Consider the following 18,535-nt stretch of genomic DNA (forward strand, 5'->3'; position numbering starts at 1 on the left):
CTGAATGCATGCGTGCGAGTGTGAATTAGAATTTGGCATGTGAGTAGTTTTCTACTGCACATCAATAACAGTGCATGTTTCATTGACATCTGAATGCATAAATTTTTGGTCCCCACGAGGATAGAAAAACATAACGTGTGTGTGTGTGTGTGTGTGAGCGTGCGTGCGTGCATCTGAATGCATGCGTGCGAGTGTGAATTAGAATTTGGCATGTGAGTAGTTTTCTACTGCACATCAATAACAGTGCATGTTTCATTGACATCTGAATGCATAGCCACTTAAATACCCTGAGCCATAGAGATTGACTATGATTATCCCCAAGGTAAACTTGACGTAATCTCAATGGGGAAATCCATGCAATTCTGCGTAACTTCCACTTACTCCACTATGAATTCTCTAAATAATAATAATAATAATAATTGATTGGATTTATATAGCGCTTTTCTAGCAACTGAGGTACTCAAAGCTCTTTAGATAGTAGGGGTAAACTCATCTCATTCACCATCAATGTGTAGCACCCACCATTTTTGAGCCAGAACGCTCACCACACATCAGCTATCAGGTGGAGAGGTGAGGAGGGATATATGCCTGCTATAGCAGGAGGGACTTCTGTACAGTCGTAAAGTGATGATGTGGTCCTTTAGAGATAAAAACCAATTACAGAGGGGTGTCTAGCTACTGGCTTTGTGTCTATAACACACTCCCCTGCACATGGCCGTTCTCGCTGTCTTGCTCGCACCGCAGGAAACTTATAGCCTAGATAATGCAGCCATTAAAACCTGGGGTTTTTGATCGAATTTATCAAAATGGCCTCATGGGCCATCCCTCCTGGTCTCTCAGATCATCTCTTTATGAGCCGGTGATATTAGTATTTTATGTGTCATGCAGTTATGGAGAGGTGGATGATTGTTTCAATGGACTTTCGAGCTACGCTAGTTGCACAGTCAGCTCGTCTTCAAACGCAGGGGAGAGAAGAACTTCACAACGTAAGTCATATGCACGTCGTCTTCCCACACAGATCGGTTATACAGTAATGTGTTGTTTTACTTTACTAATAGTGGAGTTCATAGTTTCACTTTTTTGTTGGAAGGACACTCAAGTTCTCATTGTACAATCGAAAGGACACCAAAGTGTCCATTGTACATGTTAAAGAGATCCCATACAGACTTTGAACCCGCGATCTCCCGTGTTGTAAACGTGCCTCGGTCTAGTCCAGGTGTTTGTGAGAGAGGAGAAGAGGAATTGGGACAAAAAGAGACAATTAGGAGAAGGGGAACTGAAAAGAGGTATCCGGTGCTCGAAAGTCTTTAGGCTTTCCACCAAACAGGCCACTATCCCCCTCTCACCCCTCTCACTCCAGAGTAAGTGGTCCTGGAATCGTGTAGTTTGGCAAGCAAGTAGAAATGAATTAAAAGTCTATACAGAAAAAGTGGAATCTCATCCCATCTCTTTCATTTCTCGCTCTTTTCTTCTTTTTTTTCTCCTAAAGTTTGGGGCGGTAGGAACTAAATTGGAGTAGCGAAGGTCAGGGCCTCCATTAAGACTAGAGTGAAGAGCAGGGACACTCTTAAACTGGCTCAGGTTACCAGGTGTGTACAGTGCATTCCGAAAGTATTCAGAGCCCTTGACTTTTTCCACATTTACTTACGTTACAACAAAATGATTCCTCATCAATCTACACACAGCATCCCATAATAACAAAGGAAAAACAGGTTGGAATAAGGCTGTAACGTAACAAAATGTTGAAAAAGGGAAGGGGCCTGAATACTTTCCGTGTGTGTGTGTGTGTGTGTGTGTGTGTGTGGGCGCAAAGTTGTCACTCTTGCCCATTGTAATTCCCATTGCACTCAATGCACAATCAGTGAGTTGTCAAAAGAAATACCAAGTTAATATCATTAATTTAGTCTCTCAGTTGGCGTTGGCCTTCAGTGAAATCTTCTAGTATTATCCCAGCTCAGTATGCACACAGACATGTCATGATTTATAATGGGAACTTTTGAAAAGATGGATTTTGATTCAAGTCCCTGGCTCCCTTCGCTGTGTATTACATTTTTCCCTTTCAGACTTTTTTTGTATTTCTTTCTTCTCTCTCTCTTTCAGCAGCTCTCCCTCTTCTCTTCTCTCTATATCTTTTGTCTGTGCCCCACCCAGCTCTTCTGAGCCCAGACAGTATCCTCAGGTGAGCTGTAGAGACGTAGAGAGCTAAGCCCTCAGAGTGTTTGCTGATGTCAGAAAGAAAACGAGGAAAAACAAACTAAACGAGTCAAGGTTGCCCATTGTTGTTCCTCCTAAATCCCCCACCTTTAATTTATTTTCTAGATAAAGATGTTTTCTATTTACCTTATATTTGATATTTTCCCCAATCCTGAGAGAGTTGTGCAGAGCTTTGAGCTCCCCCAGTGAGTGATCTGAGTTAGTTGTGTGTGTGTGTGGGTGTGTGTGGGTGTATGTGTGTGGGTGTGTATGTTTGAGCATATGCGTGTTGGTCTACATGTTTGCCATGCATTTGTAAGTGTGCGTGCTTGCATGTAGGCTACACTAAGTGATATAAGTGTAGCATGCTGCTAATGGTTAGCTAGCAAAACTGTGATCTAAGGCATGGTTTCCCTTTCAAGAGGGGCATTTGCTTGTGTCTTTATAGTGGGCGTGTGAAAGCAGCTGTACAGCCACTCTCCCACAGTCCATATGCAGTGTAAGTGGCTTATCTTAGATGAAGGCAGTGGAATGGTTGAAAGGAGATAGCAAAGCATAGTAAAACGTTTTAACAGTCAAGAAAAGTATAATAGCGTGTATAGTACCATTATGCTATGCTAAGGACTAGAAGTTAGGCTGTTTTAAAATTGTATTTACTATATGTAATAATGCAGATACTTAATATGATTTAAAATGCCCTTTAATAAAAGCTTCCAGAGGGTTATTTGAATTCATAATGAACATGGTAATTACTTGCTTATGGTCTAGTAATGTAAGGGATGGTGCCTCAAGGAATGAAATTGCTTATTGATGGTATTGTTTCCTTCTACTTTTCATTCACGTCAGTAGCATTACAAAGAATAAATGTGTCTATAGTATCTCTAGAAACATACGTTTTTGTTGTAAAGGAAATGATGTCCCCCCTCCATTACCAATGTTATACCTTCTAAGTATCGTTAACCATGTAGTTAGGATGTGGGGGTGGCTCGTGTGTGTGTGTGTGATATGTGAAGTGGACACATGGTCCCACACCAGGTCTGTCTCTCTGCCAGGTGACCATACTGTCCTTTGTTAGGAGGTTGGCACATGCCACCAGGGTGGGGGTCTGGGGAGCTACACACACACACACACACACACACACACACACACACACACACACACACACACACACACACACACACACACACACACACACACACACACACACGTATGCCATGGTCCATAGTTTAAAACAAGCACCAGAAGCTGGCTCAGCTTATCTGGTAGTAGGCAGCAGTAGTAGAGATTCACTTCAGGGGTTGGGATTGTTCTGTCCATTGGAGTGTATGTAAACGTACTGGTGCAGTCCACTGCAGTTATATTGCTCTGACACTCTATAAGGCATAGATTCCCCTTGTATTGTTTCATTCTAAGGCAGTGCACAAAGGCTGAAATCATCAACCGTGACAGCAGACATCAAAATGGTGTATTGAAACAAATTAAAGCCAAATTGTTTAAGGCTTGAGGAGAGGAGGCCCGCCTTCTTATTAGTGTTAGTTGGGGGGAAAACACTGCCAAGGGAACTACAGCCTTCAGCCAAGAGGACACTACAGAGACCAGACGACATGCAGTGTTCCCTGTCTGTCACTGCTGGCCAGCCTCACCATTGGCTGCCCTCCCATCTGCCCTCCCACCTGCTGCTCTGTCTTTATATAGCATGTTAGGGTGCGTCTCCTCTAATCCGCATTTGACTGACAGCATGTGAGGGCCATTCACGGTGGTCAGTCTCTCATAGCAAAGCCTTTCATTGGCTGTTGTCAAGCTGCTATCCCGCCACCTGCTACTTCACTTTAAGTATGGCAGATGTAGATGTATGTGTGTGTGTGTCAAATATAATCCCCATTTGACTGACAGCATGAAAGGGCCACTGCCTGTTGGCGGTCTCTCCAGGGATGGTTCCCCATCGGCCATCCAGTTGGCGGAGAAGGTCATCGGCTGTCACCTGCCCTCCATCAAGGACCTGCACGCCTCCAGGACAAGGAAGCTTGCAGGTCAGATCATCGCTGACCCTGCCCACCCCGGACACCCCATCTTTTAAAGACTCCGCTCTGGCAGACGGTTTAGGTCAATCATTACCAAAACCGCCCGCAACCTGAACAGTTTCATCCCCCATGCCGTGGACCTCATCAACCAGCCATCAGGCACATAGAGCTCTTAGTGACTTACCCCGAAAGACTCACAGCTGTAATCGCTGCCGAAGGTGATTCTAGCATGTATTGCTTCAGGGGGTTGAATACTTATCCAATCAAGAAAAAGTTGTGTTTTATTTTCCATGAATCAATACAAAAATGTTTAACATTTTAACATTATAGAATATTTTGTGTAGATCGTCAACAAAAATGACAATAAAATCCATTTTAATCCCACTTTGTAACATAACAAAATGTGGAAAAAGTCAAGGGGTGTGTGTGAATACTTTCTGAAGGCACTGTATATATATCCCCTCTGTAAATGGTATATTCCCACTGTAATCAGCCTATACACTTATGTTTTATGGTTCCTGTTTTGATATTGTGTATTCTGTGAGTAATGGTCTGTATTCTGTTTGTATATTGTCTTTTGCTGGCAGCACCTTACTTAAGGCAAATTCTGGGTATGTGTAAATGTACTTGGCGAATATAGGTGATAATGATTCTAATCTGCTCGCCCAACCGTCTCTCAAAATCAAGCAGTGGGTGGGGGGTGTGGTCCTAGGAGACTCTGTTTGACTGACAGCAGGAGTGGGCCAATCCTAACCGCAGGTGGTCAATGCTCATCCAACCATGGCCTTGCTTATGAATATGAGAGTGCTGTCCCAATACTCTAATGTGGTTGCCTGGCTTCCCTTTACACGAGCTGTCTATTTTTGGACATTTATCAAATTAGATCACACCATAATTGAAGTGCAATAGCACTTTTACACAGTGTGACTATACAATAGGTCATGCAGACACTCTGTGGCAAATTCTAGGAATGTATGTGACTATTCATCATCATGGTACATTACCAATAAACATATAAATACCACAAATCTAATTATCCAATGATATAACTCATTGTTATTGCTAATATCCTGTTTTCGTCTCTTTACTCTTATGGGATTAAATTCAGGAGTAGCATTTTCCTATTAGGGCACAAGCTAACATTCGTCTTCATCACAGGAGTGAGTGTCCAATAAAGCCTAATGTGATTGGAGAGATCATTATGTTTCGGCCAAATTTCATAGCAGTGTTTACCTCATCTGGCCAATGACGGAGCTTCCTCCGTGATCTAATTACACTGATTTGATTGGGTAAAGATGTCGGTGTGGAGCGCATACGGGCCTCTGCCTCTGCCTCTATTCGGTTCTCTTCTCTTCTCCTTGGCTCTCTTCTCCTTTTTTATCATCCTATATTTTATTAAAAGTTGATATGTACGGTACCAGGCAAAAGTCTGTACACACTCATTCAAGGGTTTTTCTTTATTTTTACTATTTTCTAAATTGTAGAAGATTAGTGAAGACATCAAAATGGTCAAATAACACATAAAATCATGTAGTTACCAAAAAAGTGTTAAACAAATCCAAATATATTTTGAGATTCTTCAAATTCTTCACCCTTTGCCCTGACAACAGCTTTGCATACTCTTGGCATTCTCTAAATCAGCTTCACCTGGAATGCTTTTCCAAAAGTCTTGAAGGAGTTCCCACCTATGTTGAGCACTTGTTGGCTGCTTTTCCTTCACTCTATGGTCCGACTCATCCCAAAACCATCTCAATTGGGTTGAGGTCAGGTGATTGTGGAGGCCAGGTCATCTGATGCAGCACTCCATCACTCTCCTTCTTGGTCAAATAGCCCTTACACAGCCTGGAGATGTGTTGGGCCATTGTATCGCTGCAGAATGCTGTGGTAGCCATGCTGGTTAAGTTGCTTTGAATTCTAAATAAATCACAGACAGTGTCACCAATAAAGCACCCCCACACCATCACACCTCCTCCTCCATGTTTCACGGAGGGAACCACACATGCGGAGATCATCCATTCACTTCCTCTTTGTCTCACAAAGACACGGCGGTTGGATCCAAAAATCTCAAATCTCAAATACCTTTTTTGCACTATTGGTTAGAGTCTGTAAGTAAGCATTTCACTGTAAGTTCTACACCTGTTGTATTCGGCGCACGTGACAAATAAACTTTGATTTGATTTGATTTGAGATAATGCCAAGAGTGTGCAAAGCTGCCATCAAGGCAAAGGGTGGCTACTTTGAAGAATTTGTTTAACACTTTTTTGGTTACTACATGATTCCATATGTGTTATTTGATAGTTTTGATGTCTTCATAGAAAATAGTAAAAAATAAATTTAAAAAACGTTGAATGAGTAGGTGTGTCCAAACTTTTGACTCGTACTTTCAATGTTTATAGGTTTTGCTCGGTGATGAGCAATGTTGTAGTACTCGAGACCAGTCTCATATTGAGTGTCTTGTTTCGGTCTCGGACAGTGAGGACTCCTAATTTCCTCATCATTATCAGCTTCCACTCAGTCAGCACATAAAACCGTTTTGCCGGGCCAAATATATACACTCCTTTCTTGAAACATGAATATCTTATGAGCCTTTATATCTATTGTAGACATGTTTGCTGCAGTGGCAAACCTTTTGGACCTAGTCCTTCAGTGTGTGACAGGTTCATGAATGTGAAAGAACAGCAGCCGTAATACCAGCGCACTCATGTAGGAGAGTGCACTTATTGTGAAACACAAAGGGTCAGTGGTGTAGAGGAAGGTATATGCAGGTATAAACCGTGTACCCACTTTATTTTCAGTGGGCATTGCGTACTCACTTGTTAATCACTACTGATGCTTATCAAAGTAGTGTAGTGGAGGTATACGACTTATCAATTACGTCGTACAATAGAGAAATCATGCACAAAGTAGCCTACACAAACACAAAACATGTGAAATATATTCACCTGCGCGCCGCACACAGCCTAGTTTCAGTGTGTGCAGCTCTCAGCTGGTTTTGGCATGGAGCAGCTCACAGAATTAGGACATCAGTAGAAGGTAGGGTAGGAAATACGTTTCAACTTATGATATCTACCTGTAAATGCTAACTAAGTCAACAATGGGTATGCAAACCAGGTATTGAAAAAGTTCAGTCCGTTGGTTAGTAGGCTATTTGTGATGCACAATTGTTATTATGCCCTGTTTGCATCAGGGGCATAGACATGGATGGGCTTGGGTGGACACAGGCCCACCCACTGTGGAGCCAGGTCCTGACAGGCCCCCTGATCAGATTGATGTGGATTAAGCATTGTTGTGGATTTAGACCATGACATTTTTGTATTTTTTGTATAAAAAATATTATGATTTTGAATGTGAAAATCTGAAAAATCTACAGGAAAACATAGGATTTTTCACAAAGGTTTCACAAAGGGTGCCTCTCCTTCACTGGGTGGGCCATTGGGTAACATTGGGTCATTTTTTGGCAAAATTAGACTATGCCCACTTCTCCAGGCACCACTACACCCCTGCATAGGTCCGTGAAAGACAGCAGTCACACACAGCATGATGTTAAAGGATAAGCAGTCCATAAACTCTGACATAATAAGCCAGTAGGTCCCAATCCCAAGAATACGAAAACAAAACAATTAAGCATTTCCCAATCGAAATGTACAACTATTACTTCCCATTGCAAAACAACATGTCATGTTTAGCACACAAAGTAACCTGCAGTTTAAAGTGGAACGGACAGTGTTTTAACTACTTTACAGTTATAAAACAATCGTAATATAAAAAATATCAAATTCCCAGGTTATGCTACAAAATCTACTTCATAAGAGGTTTTAAAAATGGATTCCATTTGACTCAACGTTCCATGATGTACACTAAGGCATTGTCGGCAGAATAGATGGATGCAGTTCAATGCATGTTTATTATAATTCACCAATACACTTATTGGGAGTCCAAAACATATTGCTATCAGGTTGTAAATCACAGCTGTCCTGGTACATTGTTTGCTGCCTCCATTCGGAAAGCACTGTTTCAGTTTCCATTACTCAATATTCTGGACCAAAACGGAGTGGATAAGTGACTGACTATTTCCCCTCGTATCATTTTTTTGGTGGCTATACACAGCTAGAGATGAAAGGTGTCATTTGGTTAAATAGTAAGAACTTGAACGACTACTATACAGTTAGCATATCTCTTGCGTTCTCAAATTCACTCTGCCGATCTACTCTGATTTCAGAGCAACCTCATCTGAGTGTGCCAGAGTGCAGAACAACTGATGAATGTAGCAACACCTGCTGAATTTGACCGGTGTCAGTAAACATAGGCAAAAAAGTAATAATTAGTCAGAAACACTCTAGATAACATGGAAACAGCCTAACCAGCTCTGCTAGGGGGAGTGAAATGGTCAGAGTGAGGAAGTAGCTAGTTATGCCTGGAAGTAGCTAGTTAGCAAGCTAGCCAACTTTAGCCAGTTAGCTTGGGTGCTTGGAGATGAGTAGGCTACAATTCCCGATTATTTATCAGTGCAATTTTGACGGCCAACTAGCTGAAAATGTTTAAGTGAGTTTATCTAATGTTCCTTCGATTAATTTTAGCTCTACTAGAATTAGTTGTGTATCTTGTTGTTGATGTGTGAGCACACTTGCACTGAGGTGGGACGGGTGGCAATATCTGAGGTGTGTCCTTAAAAACCTTTAGTATGTGCTGGTGGGGGTATTTAGGGCCAACCGAAAGCTGGTCTTAGCTTAGCAGAGGTTATTACAATGGAAGCGTAGCCAATCCATCGATGATGCACAGTGCCCATATGCACAATGAACAAGAGAGATGTGCTTTTAGTGCCCATAAACCTTGTATTTAGGAACATACGTTTGATTAAAAACCAAGTGTAGCCCCCCTCCTTTCAATGAAGGCAATTTTTTGTCATGCCCAAGGCATTCGCCAAGTAGTCAACACTATCGATAAAGGGTTTGGCTCGTGACACCACTTTGAAATCAATGTTGATCACCAAACGTTTATTAAAATATCAAGTTTGGCAGCAGTCAAATGTTTTCAGTTATTTTCCTGTAACAATTGCTCGTTTTCCGTTTTGTTTGATTAAAAAAGAAGCCTTCATTGGAGGCTGCCCTTACCCTACTACAATGGAAGCTGGTTCAACAGCAATGCGTTTGGTGTCTTTCTCATCGTGGCCAATTATTTGCCAGGAGCCTCCATACAAGGTTTCTAAAGGGTGTACTTGTGATGCTTTTGCATTATTCACAATTCACATAGGCCGCAGTACTCCATTCGACTTGTATCCATTTCCAAAGAGCGCTTCTTGTTAAAAGCTTCTTGGTAAAAGCTTCTTGGTAAAACGTGTTTATTCATCAAAACCCTTTCACACTACCGCCAGCGCTCAAAATAAAGGCTGTGAGAATAGCAAAAATATTTCTGACAAACCCCTGGACCTATAGCACTTCCCGTCAGCGCTTAGATTTACCACTGTGCTAGGTTAGGTAAAATACAGTCTTCTGGGTCTAAAAAGTCTTATTGGATTGATTTATACACTTTTGTTGATCCATTTAATCCAAACTTTGACCATAACATTTGATTTTTTTTATCCTTTCACCTCTCGCCCTTACGCAAAAGACAAAACAAAACAGAACAAGAAAATGTCGCACTAAACAATTCTCTACAAAAAAAAAGAACTTGTAAGCGTTGCTTTGTTCCATTAAGTGAAAACAAACACTTTCCGTGGGCGGAATTAGTCCTCTGACATAATTAGCAGAGCGCCACTTCAGACGCCACAGAACGAGAGAGCCAATGTTCACCACTTCCTTTACTAATTACACTCTCTCTCTCTCTCTCTCTCTCTCTCTCTCTCTCTCTCTCTCTCTCTCTCTCTCTCTCTCTCTCTCTCTCTCTTTCTAAACACTTCTGAGGCCAACAGTAAATACAGCAGGAACAAGTTTACAATGTGACTCAGACTAATGGGCCTAATGGGCAGTATGTGTGTGTGTGTGTGTGTATGTGTGTGTGTGTGTGCGCGCGCGTGCGTGAGCACTAAAGCACTTCCTCTAACAATACATACTGTCATTCAACCTCGGCACTAAAGTTTCCATCTGTGGTGGTAACAGTTATGTAAGCCTGTCAAGGGCGGCGTAATAACAAACTAACCAGTCACTGATAGAACGAGAGAACCACAACAGCTAGAGAATAGACTTGTTACAGCATCAAAATGGCATATGACTCATCTGAACTTTAGGTTTCTATGGACAAGGAGAGCGAAGGCACATCCTGTATTCCCCGTCACTCAACCTTTCTGCTTTTTGTTACTCTGACTAACCACGTCAAAGTAATGGTTTCTCTGAGTTTCAATTCTCTTTCCTTTCTGTCCAGGTTGTGCGCTAATTAAAAAATACATAAAAAAAAGAAGATTCTGGTGTGACCTCTGTTGTAGGAAAGGCAGCCAATGTCACACACTACTGGTTGCTGACTACTGCTGCAGCATAGGGGAGACACACATGATAAGGGAGGAATCTGCCAAATGGTTTTGGATGTGTTATGATACCTTCCTCCTTGATGGTTTCCTTAAAGGTTCATGTTGGTCCGTATGTACTGTATCAAGCATCTCAGATTAGGCGTGCTGATCTAGGATCAGGACATTCCTGATTATGTGATCTTTTTCATTTGGACCTAAAAAGCAACACTCATCCAAAATCAGCAGTCCTACTCTGAAGGTTGATACAGTACGGCGTAGATTTCCTGGTGAATGAAGCCATTGCATGAGACATACGGCCCCTGGTCTCTTCCTCTCTGTCTCTCCCCCACTGTGTCCAGTCCTGGATTATACACATGACCTGCTCTATCTCTCTGGAACATTAACCTGGTATCCCCTTCTCCTCTGTTCCTCCAGGACCATTCAGAGATCAACTCCACCGTGGTGCGCAGCGAGACCAACACAGCCAGGGTGGAGGGCCTCCGGGCGGGCATGGTCTACGTCGTGCAGGTGCGGGCCAGGACCGTGGCTGGCTTTGGCAAATACAGCGGCAAGATGTGCTTCCAAACCCTCACAGATGGTAAGGGCCAAGGGGAGGAGGAGAGGCGAGGGAAGATGGTGGATGGTGGTGGGTAGCTGCTGTGTGTGTGTTTGTGTGCGTGTCTGTGAGGTTGAGAGAGAGAGAGAGAGAGAGAGAGAGAGAGAGAGAGAGAAACTGTAAGAGAGAAAGAGAGCGACGCATAGAATAGGAGTGGATATAGAGCAGAGAGGAAGAAGGATTGGGAATTTGATATCGGATCATATGATTGTTAATCGCTGTGTGACAACATGTTTATGGATGTTGGATGAACATTGTGTATTTCTAAACCTACTGTATTAACGATCGTGTATGAGATTGTTAAGAATAATATAATGGAGTTAAGAATGGTGGTTTTGAGCATTTAGTCTTTTCCTGTGTGTAACTGCTTGATCCAGACTGCTTAGCTAATTGGTTCTTCATTGAGCCCGTATGTTGCTGACGAGCTATCCCAGAATGCTTAGCTGTGATTAGTGGCTGATGTGATTAATTATTTGCCACCCAGGGTTGGATTTTCAGGGGGGCGCAACACCTGCTACACTGGCACGCGGTGGTGGTGGTGGTGGGGGGGTGACAGTATGAGAGCATGTGTCCAGGTGTTTGTGCGTGGGTGTACGCCACATCTCCTGTCTTCTTACTTCTGAAATATGCTGCCTGATGATTTTCAACACTCAATACATATTCCAGGTAGAAGATGCCCTTTTAGGCACAGGTCTAGGATCAGTTTACCTTCTCAGAATCCTAACCCTAACCACTGGGGAGGTTAAACACTAAACATACCTTCTTATCTATCTATGATTCACATCGAAGGGCAAGTCTCTGCTTGACATCGCAAATGCCACAACTCTCCCTGATCCTCTGTGCTTTCCTCTCTCTCTCCCTCCATCCCTCCCCATAGCCCTTTCTCCCTGTCAGATAGTCCAGAGGTGGATAAGTGCAGATGTTGTTCTAATCTGCGCGAGCAGATTTAGTAGTCTTGACACAAACTCTAATACACTACATGACCAAAAGTATGTGGACACCTGCTCGTCGTACATCTCATTCCAAAATCATAGGCATTCATCTGGAGATGGTCCCCCCCTTTGATGCTATAACAACCTCCACTCTTCTGGGAAAGCTTTCCACTAGATGTTGGAACATTGCTGCGGGGGCTTGCTTCCATTCAGCCACAAGCGCATTAGTGAGGTTGGGCACTGATGTTGGGCAGTCAGCGTTCCAATTCATCCCAAAGGTGTTCGATGGGGTTGAGGTCAGGGCTCGGTGCAGGAGAGTCAAGTTCTTCCACACCGATCTCCACAAACCATTTATGTATGGATCTCGCTCTATGCACAGGGGCATTGTCATGCTAAAACAGTAAAAGTCCATCCTCAAACTGTTGTCACAAAGTTGGAAGCACAGAATCATCTAGAATGTCATTGTATGCTGTAGTGTTAAGATTTCCCTTCACTGGAACTAAGGGGCCTAGCCAGTATCATGAAAACAGTCCCAAACCATCATTCCTCCTCTGACAAACATTACAGATGACACTTTCCATTGGGGCAGGTAGCATTCTCCTGGCATCCGCCAAACCTAGATTTGTCAGATTGTAGGATAGTAAAGCATGTTTCATCACTCCAGAGAACGCATTTCCACTGCTCCAGAGTCGAATGGCAGTGAGCTTTTCACCACTCCAGCAAAAGCTTGGCATAGAGAATGGTGATCTTAGGCTTGTGTGTGGCTGCTCGGCCATGGAAACCCATTTCATGAAGCTCTCGATGAACAGTTCTTGTGCTGACATTGCTTCCAGAGGCAGTTTGGAACTCGGTAGTGAGTGTTGCAACCGAGGACAGAAGATTTTTATTACATGCTTCAGCACTTGGTGGTTCCTTTCTGTGAGCTTGTGTGGCCTGCCACTTCGTGGCTGAGCCGTTTTTGCTCCTAGACGTTTCCAATTCACAATAACAGCACTTACAGTTGACCAGGGATGCTGAAGCAGGGCAGAAATTTGACAAACTGAATTTGTTGGACAGGTGGCATTCCTACGTCGGTGCCACGTTGAAAGTCACTGAGCCCTTCAGCAAGGCCATTGTACTGCCAATGTTTGTCTATGGAGATTACATGGCTGTGTGCTCCGTTTTATACACCTGTCAACAACAGGTCTGGCTTACTTTTGTATATATAGTGTACCAGCCAGGTCGCTCAAGATCCAGGGCTAAATTCGACGTCCGTCCATGTACCCAGGACCCCAGCCACTAAAAAAAGCTACTAGGAGCCACTAGGAGCAACGTTGAAGGCTATTACCATCAAGAGGGCTTGCGGTTTGCTAGAGCGTTGTGGATGGGCGTAAGCCACAAGCTCCTGCTCCGAGGGTCGCATGTTCAATCCCAGAACTTTCTTTGTTTTTGTTTTAACCCTATCCCAAACCTTAACCCTTATCTTAACCATTCTAAATGAATGTCTAAACTTAACCTTAGATGTTTGACATTTATAGACACAAGTCAGATTCTGAAGTGAGACTGAGAGCTTGTTGATTATACACCTGTCAGCCTGGTAGACCCATCCCCTAAATCCCTTACCCTCTGTAGCGTCTGCCTCCCCTCTCCTCCCCACGTCGCCCTGCCCCACCTCCTCTCCCCCGTGTCAACCCCACCCTCCACTTGTCTCACCCCACCCTCCACTTGTCTCATCACATTCCTCACTACCTCCTGCCCTCCTCTATCCTTCTCTCTGAATCTTCTCTTTTTCCTCTTCTCTCCCCCTCCTCTCACAGTCGACAATCCCTCATATCTGTCGGTCATCACATTGTCACATGCCTCCCACAGTTGTCTCCTCACCCCACTCACTCAGTTATTTGATTGACAGGTGCAATGAGGAGGAGATGATTGGCCATTTTCTCAAAAGTGAGGTTACACGTTTATCAACTTTCAAAGCAGAATGACTTTCCCATTGTTCCTCAACTGCAGTGTATGATATACCATTTTGTAGCTCTGTGTCTCTACTTTTATCCAATGTAAAAAACACCATTTCAAAAATGTTTCTCCGTAAGACCGAATCAAGGCGGTCGGTCACATATAATGAGTGACGAGATGCACGTCTCCTCCATTTCAAAGTGTTGGAGACGGACAGAAGGGTGTGTTCATGACAATTCAACTGTTCAACCTTAGCAAATAGATCCAGGGTTGGCTAAACTTGAAATATAACGATTTGTTGGCTAATCACTAGCACGTGGGCTTGAGAGATTGTTGATGAGACCTGTAGCTACAAAAAGTGAGTCATCATCATTAGTGAATGGGCATTATGCATGGTTTTAGTTACATTTGTAACTAAAAAGGGCATTTTCATAGACAGACTTGAAAACCTGACAGAAGCAGTCTTTTGATCAAATAATTAAATTATTAGTGGGTCATATGGTTGTGGAAGGCATAGGTATAACTTCACAAGCCCTGAATTCATTCGAATTTGGCTGACTGTTTGACATGCAGTGGATTTGACCTTTAAATGTACAACAATGCTTATTTAGAGAAAACATTTGAAAAAAATGTAGATATACAGGACCAGTGAAAAAGTTGAACACACCTACTCATTCCAGAGCTTTTCTTTATTTGTACTATTTTCTACATTGTAGAATAATAGTGAAGACATCAAAACTATGAAATAACACATGGAATCATGTAGTAACCAAAACAACGTAACAAAACAAAATGTATATTTGAGATTCTTCAAAGTTGCCACCCTTTGCCTTGATGTCAGCTTTGCACACTCTTTGGCATTCTCTCAACCAGCTTCATGAGGTAGTCACCTGGAATGCATTTCAATTAACAGGTGTGCCTTGTTAAAAGTTAATTTGTGGAATTACTTTCCTTCTTAATGCGTTTGAGCCAATCAGTTGTGTTGTGACAAGGTAAGGGTGGTATACAGAAGATACCCCTTATTTGGTAAAAGATCAAGGCCATATTATGCAAGAACAGCTCAAATAAGCAAAGAGAAACAAAAGTCCATCATTACTTTAAGACTTGAAGGTCAGCCAATCCGGGAAAATTTCAAGAACTTTGAAAGTTTCTTCAAGTGCAGTCGCAAAAACTATCAAGCGCTATGATGAAACTGCCTCTCAGGAGGACCACCACAGGAAAAGTTAATTGTTGTTTTTGTGGAACCAGAGTTACCGCTACTGAAGAGGATAAGTTCAGTAGAGTTAACTACACCTCAGATTGTAGCCCAAATAAATGCTTCACAGAGTTCAAGTAACAGACATGTCAACATCAACTGTTCAGAGGAGACTGCAAACCAGGCCTTCATGGTCGGATTGCTGCAAAGAAACCACTACTATTGGACACTAAGAAGAAGAGACTTGCTTGGGCCAAGAAACACGAGCAATGGACTTTAGACCGGTGGAAATCTGTCATTTGGTCTGATGAGTCCAAATTTGCGATTTTTGGTTCCCATCGCTGTGTCTTTGTGAGACCAAGAGGAGGTGAACAGATGATCTCTGCATGTGTGGTTCCCTCCGTGAAGCATGGAGGAGGAGGTGTGATGGTGTGGGGGTGACACTGTCTGGGATTTATTTAGAATTCAAGGCACACTCAGCATGGCTACCACAGCATTCTGTAGTGATACGCCATCCTATTTTGTTTGCGTTTAGTAGGACTATCGTTTGTTTTTCAACAGGACAATGACTCAAAACACACCTCCAGGCTGTGTAAGGGCTATTTGGCCAAGAAGGAGAGTGATGGAGTGCTGCATCAGATGACCTGGCCTCCACAATCCCCTGACCTCAAAATAGTTTTAAAAAAACAAAAAAAACTTGAATGAGTAGGTGTGGCCAAACTTTTGACTGGTACTGTAAATCACCATAAGTTTAAAAAAAATATGGCCATATCGCCCAGCCCTACGTGACTGATTGGCACTCAGACAGTTGATTTCTGCTCAAGCCAATCATAATTTTCACCAGTCTGAGTTTAGGAGACTCCTTCAGCAGCACAGCACCTGAATACAACTGCACAGAGAAATAGCACACTGACTTTACAGCTAACAAAAGAGTAGGCCTATAAATCACACTCTCAAGTATACTTTTAGTTTCTTATTTTATCGATATTTCAGATACTATATCACCGCTCTAAAGACTTCTCCTTACTTCTCCTTTTGTCCCATTGCTGTAAAGCGAATTTCAGTTTGCCGGCAGCATGCTAAATCTTGCTCAAGAAACACCACTAGAGTAGCCCTAAGGCCCTAAAACAGCCACACAAAGACACGATATAGGACTGAGGCAGTTTAGTGTGCCTTTAGAAGTTCTTTGGGCTACCCTCTGAACTCCTGTGCCATTCTTCCTCCTTTCGCTAACGTTTGGCTGTATATCTGACTGTCTAACAGGAGCTTGTGTCTGAACATCCCCGTTAGAAATTCCAAGGTGGTCTTTTATGTCCGTCAGACTGTGACCGGAGGGATTAGGAATGGCTACAGAAATGCTCTCTCTATCGATCATTCTCCCTCTCTCTACCTCCCTCTCTCACAGCTCCCTCTCTCTCACTTGAGCTCGCTCTATTGGTCTCTTCTATGGAGATGTACAGGTGACAGTCAGCACGGCTTAACTCTACATGTAGGCTGTTACCAAACCATGGGTGACGCTCAATGTGTTGCAGTCAACATCTTAGAGCTGAGGCACCTAAACTCCCCTCTGCGTTTGCTTGGACAGCGAAGCTAAAACGTTTCATTTGGCTCTATAGACGGGTGGGCAGCAAAACCGATGCGTACGCAACGGTGGAGCCAAACAGGCAGTTTTGACGACATGTAAAACTACATTTCCTCTTCAAATCTTTTTTTGAAAACATAAATATATTTGCACAATGAGCACTTGTTGTCTCTCAAGTACATTCTGTTGAGTTGTTGGTTAGCTAGCTAGCGAATTTGAGCCATATTAGCATAGACATGAGAAGTATCAAAACACCTCAAAACAAGGCGTGGTATCACTAACAAGATACAACAAGCTGAAACAAGCCACCGATGATTCCCCACATGGCTTCTTGTCATTGTTGCCAGCTATCTGACCGTCCAGAATCATAAGAACACGGACTTCTGCCTCATCGACGTGCATGCATCGTTTCCATGACATTGCCAGCTAATTCGTCTATATATAGAATGTCACTGTTTGGAAATGAAAGCGCTATATGTATCTAGTCCCCCCCCCCCCCCCTATTTGAAGGAGTCATAAGTATTTGAACAAATTTACTTACAGTATAGCCAAAAGTGTATTATTGGTCTCATATTACTAGCACGCAGTGACTACATCCAGCTTGTGACTCTCCAAACTCATGGGATGCATTTGCAGTTTGTTTTGGTTGTGTTTCGGGTTGTGTTGTGCCCAATAGAAATGAATGGTAAATAATGTATTGTGACATTAGCTTCACTGTCCACATAAACACGTAGAGGAGTGTATGTGTTCTCTCTATGCTCAGGTCTTCCTGGTCTAACCATGCTGTTCTTTCTGTTCCCGCACCTTTACCTTTACATTCTCTCCATACCCCTCACACCACCTTCTCCTCTCTGTCCTCACACTCTTCTCTCTCTCTCTCTCCGTCTGTCTCTCTTTTTCTCTCCCCTCCCCTCTCTCTGTCTCTGTAGATGACTATAAGTCAGAGTTGAGAGAGCAGCTTCCTCTAATCGCAGGGTCAGCTGCAGCAGGAGTGGTGTTCATCGTCTCTCTAGTGGCCATCTCCATCGTCTGCAGCAGGTACTGTACAGTCGACATGACCATCTTGACTGTGTTTATGTTAGACATGTCCAAAAGTTGTGCCACACACACACACGCACACACACACACACACACACACACACACACACACACACACACACACACACACACACACACACACACACACACACACACACACACACACACACACACACACACACACACACACACACACACACACACACACCAACAGGTCTGTCTCACCTACCACCACACTGCATCACAGACAAAGGCTATACACACAGACATTACAATAGGTCCACCAGCTATGCCACACACACACACACACACACTTAGCCAGCAGGAGGTAAAATATGTTTAAATGAAACCTACGTTCCATATCTGTATCTGCTTCTCTATTAATGATGAATTTTCCAGTGATACAAAGGGTTCACGCTGCATTGATCTGAGTTAACTGACTGAATCCAATTTCATTCTAGACAGTTTGTTACAACACATCGCTACCGTTCCCCTTTCCACTCTCTTTAGAAAAGTTAAAGTTGAATTTAGAATTTGCAGCAGCGCCATGTGTCCCCAGTAGCAAAGCGACCATCAGACACGAC

At 43.0% G+C, this 18,535-nt stretch overlaps 1 protein-coding gene across 2 annotated transcripts in view; it reads left to right on the forward strand.

Moving 5' to 3' along the window:
* Positions 1-18,535, forward strand: part of LOC109875434 (ephrin type-B receptor 1) — a 316,435-nt gene that overhangs the window by 257,357 nt on the left and 40,543 nt on the right. For both annotated transcript variants that reach the window (XM_031810207.1, XM_031810205.1), the window contains exons 7-8: positions 11,089-11,251; positions 17,843-17,951. In XM_031810207.1, coding sequence (XP_031666067.1) covers positions 11,089-11,251; positions 17,843-17,951 — 272 coding nt within the window. The remainder of the gene's footprint in view (positions 1-11,088; positions 11,252-17,842; positions 17,952-18,535) is intronic.

This window comes from Oncorhynchus kisutch, linkage group LG30, assembly GCF_002021735.2.
Source record: "Oncorhynchus kisutch isolate 150728-3 linkage group LG30, Okis_V2, whole genome shotgun sequence".
NCBI lineage: Eukaryota > Metazoa > Chordata > Actinopteri > Salmoniformes > Salmonidae > Oncorhynchus > Oncorhynchus kisutch.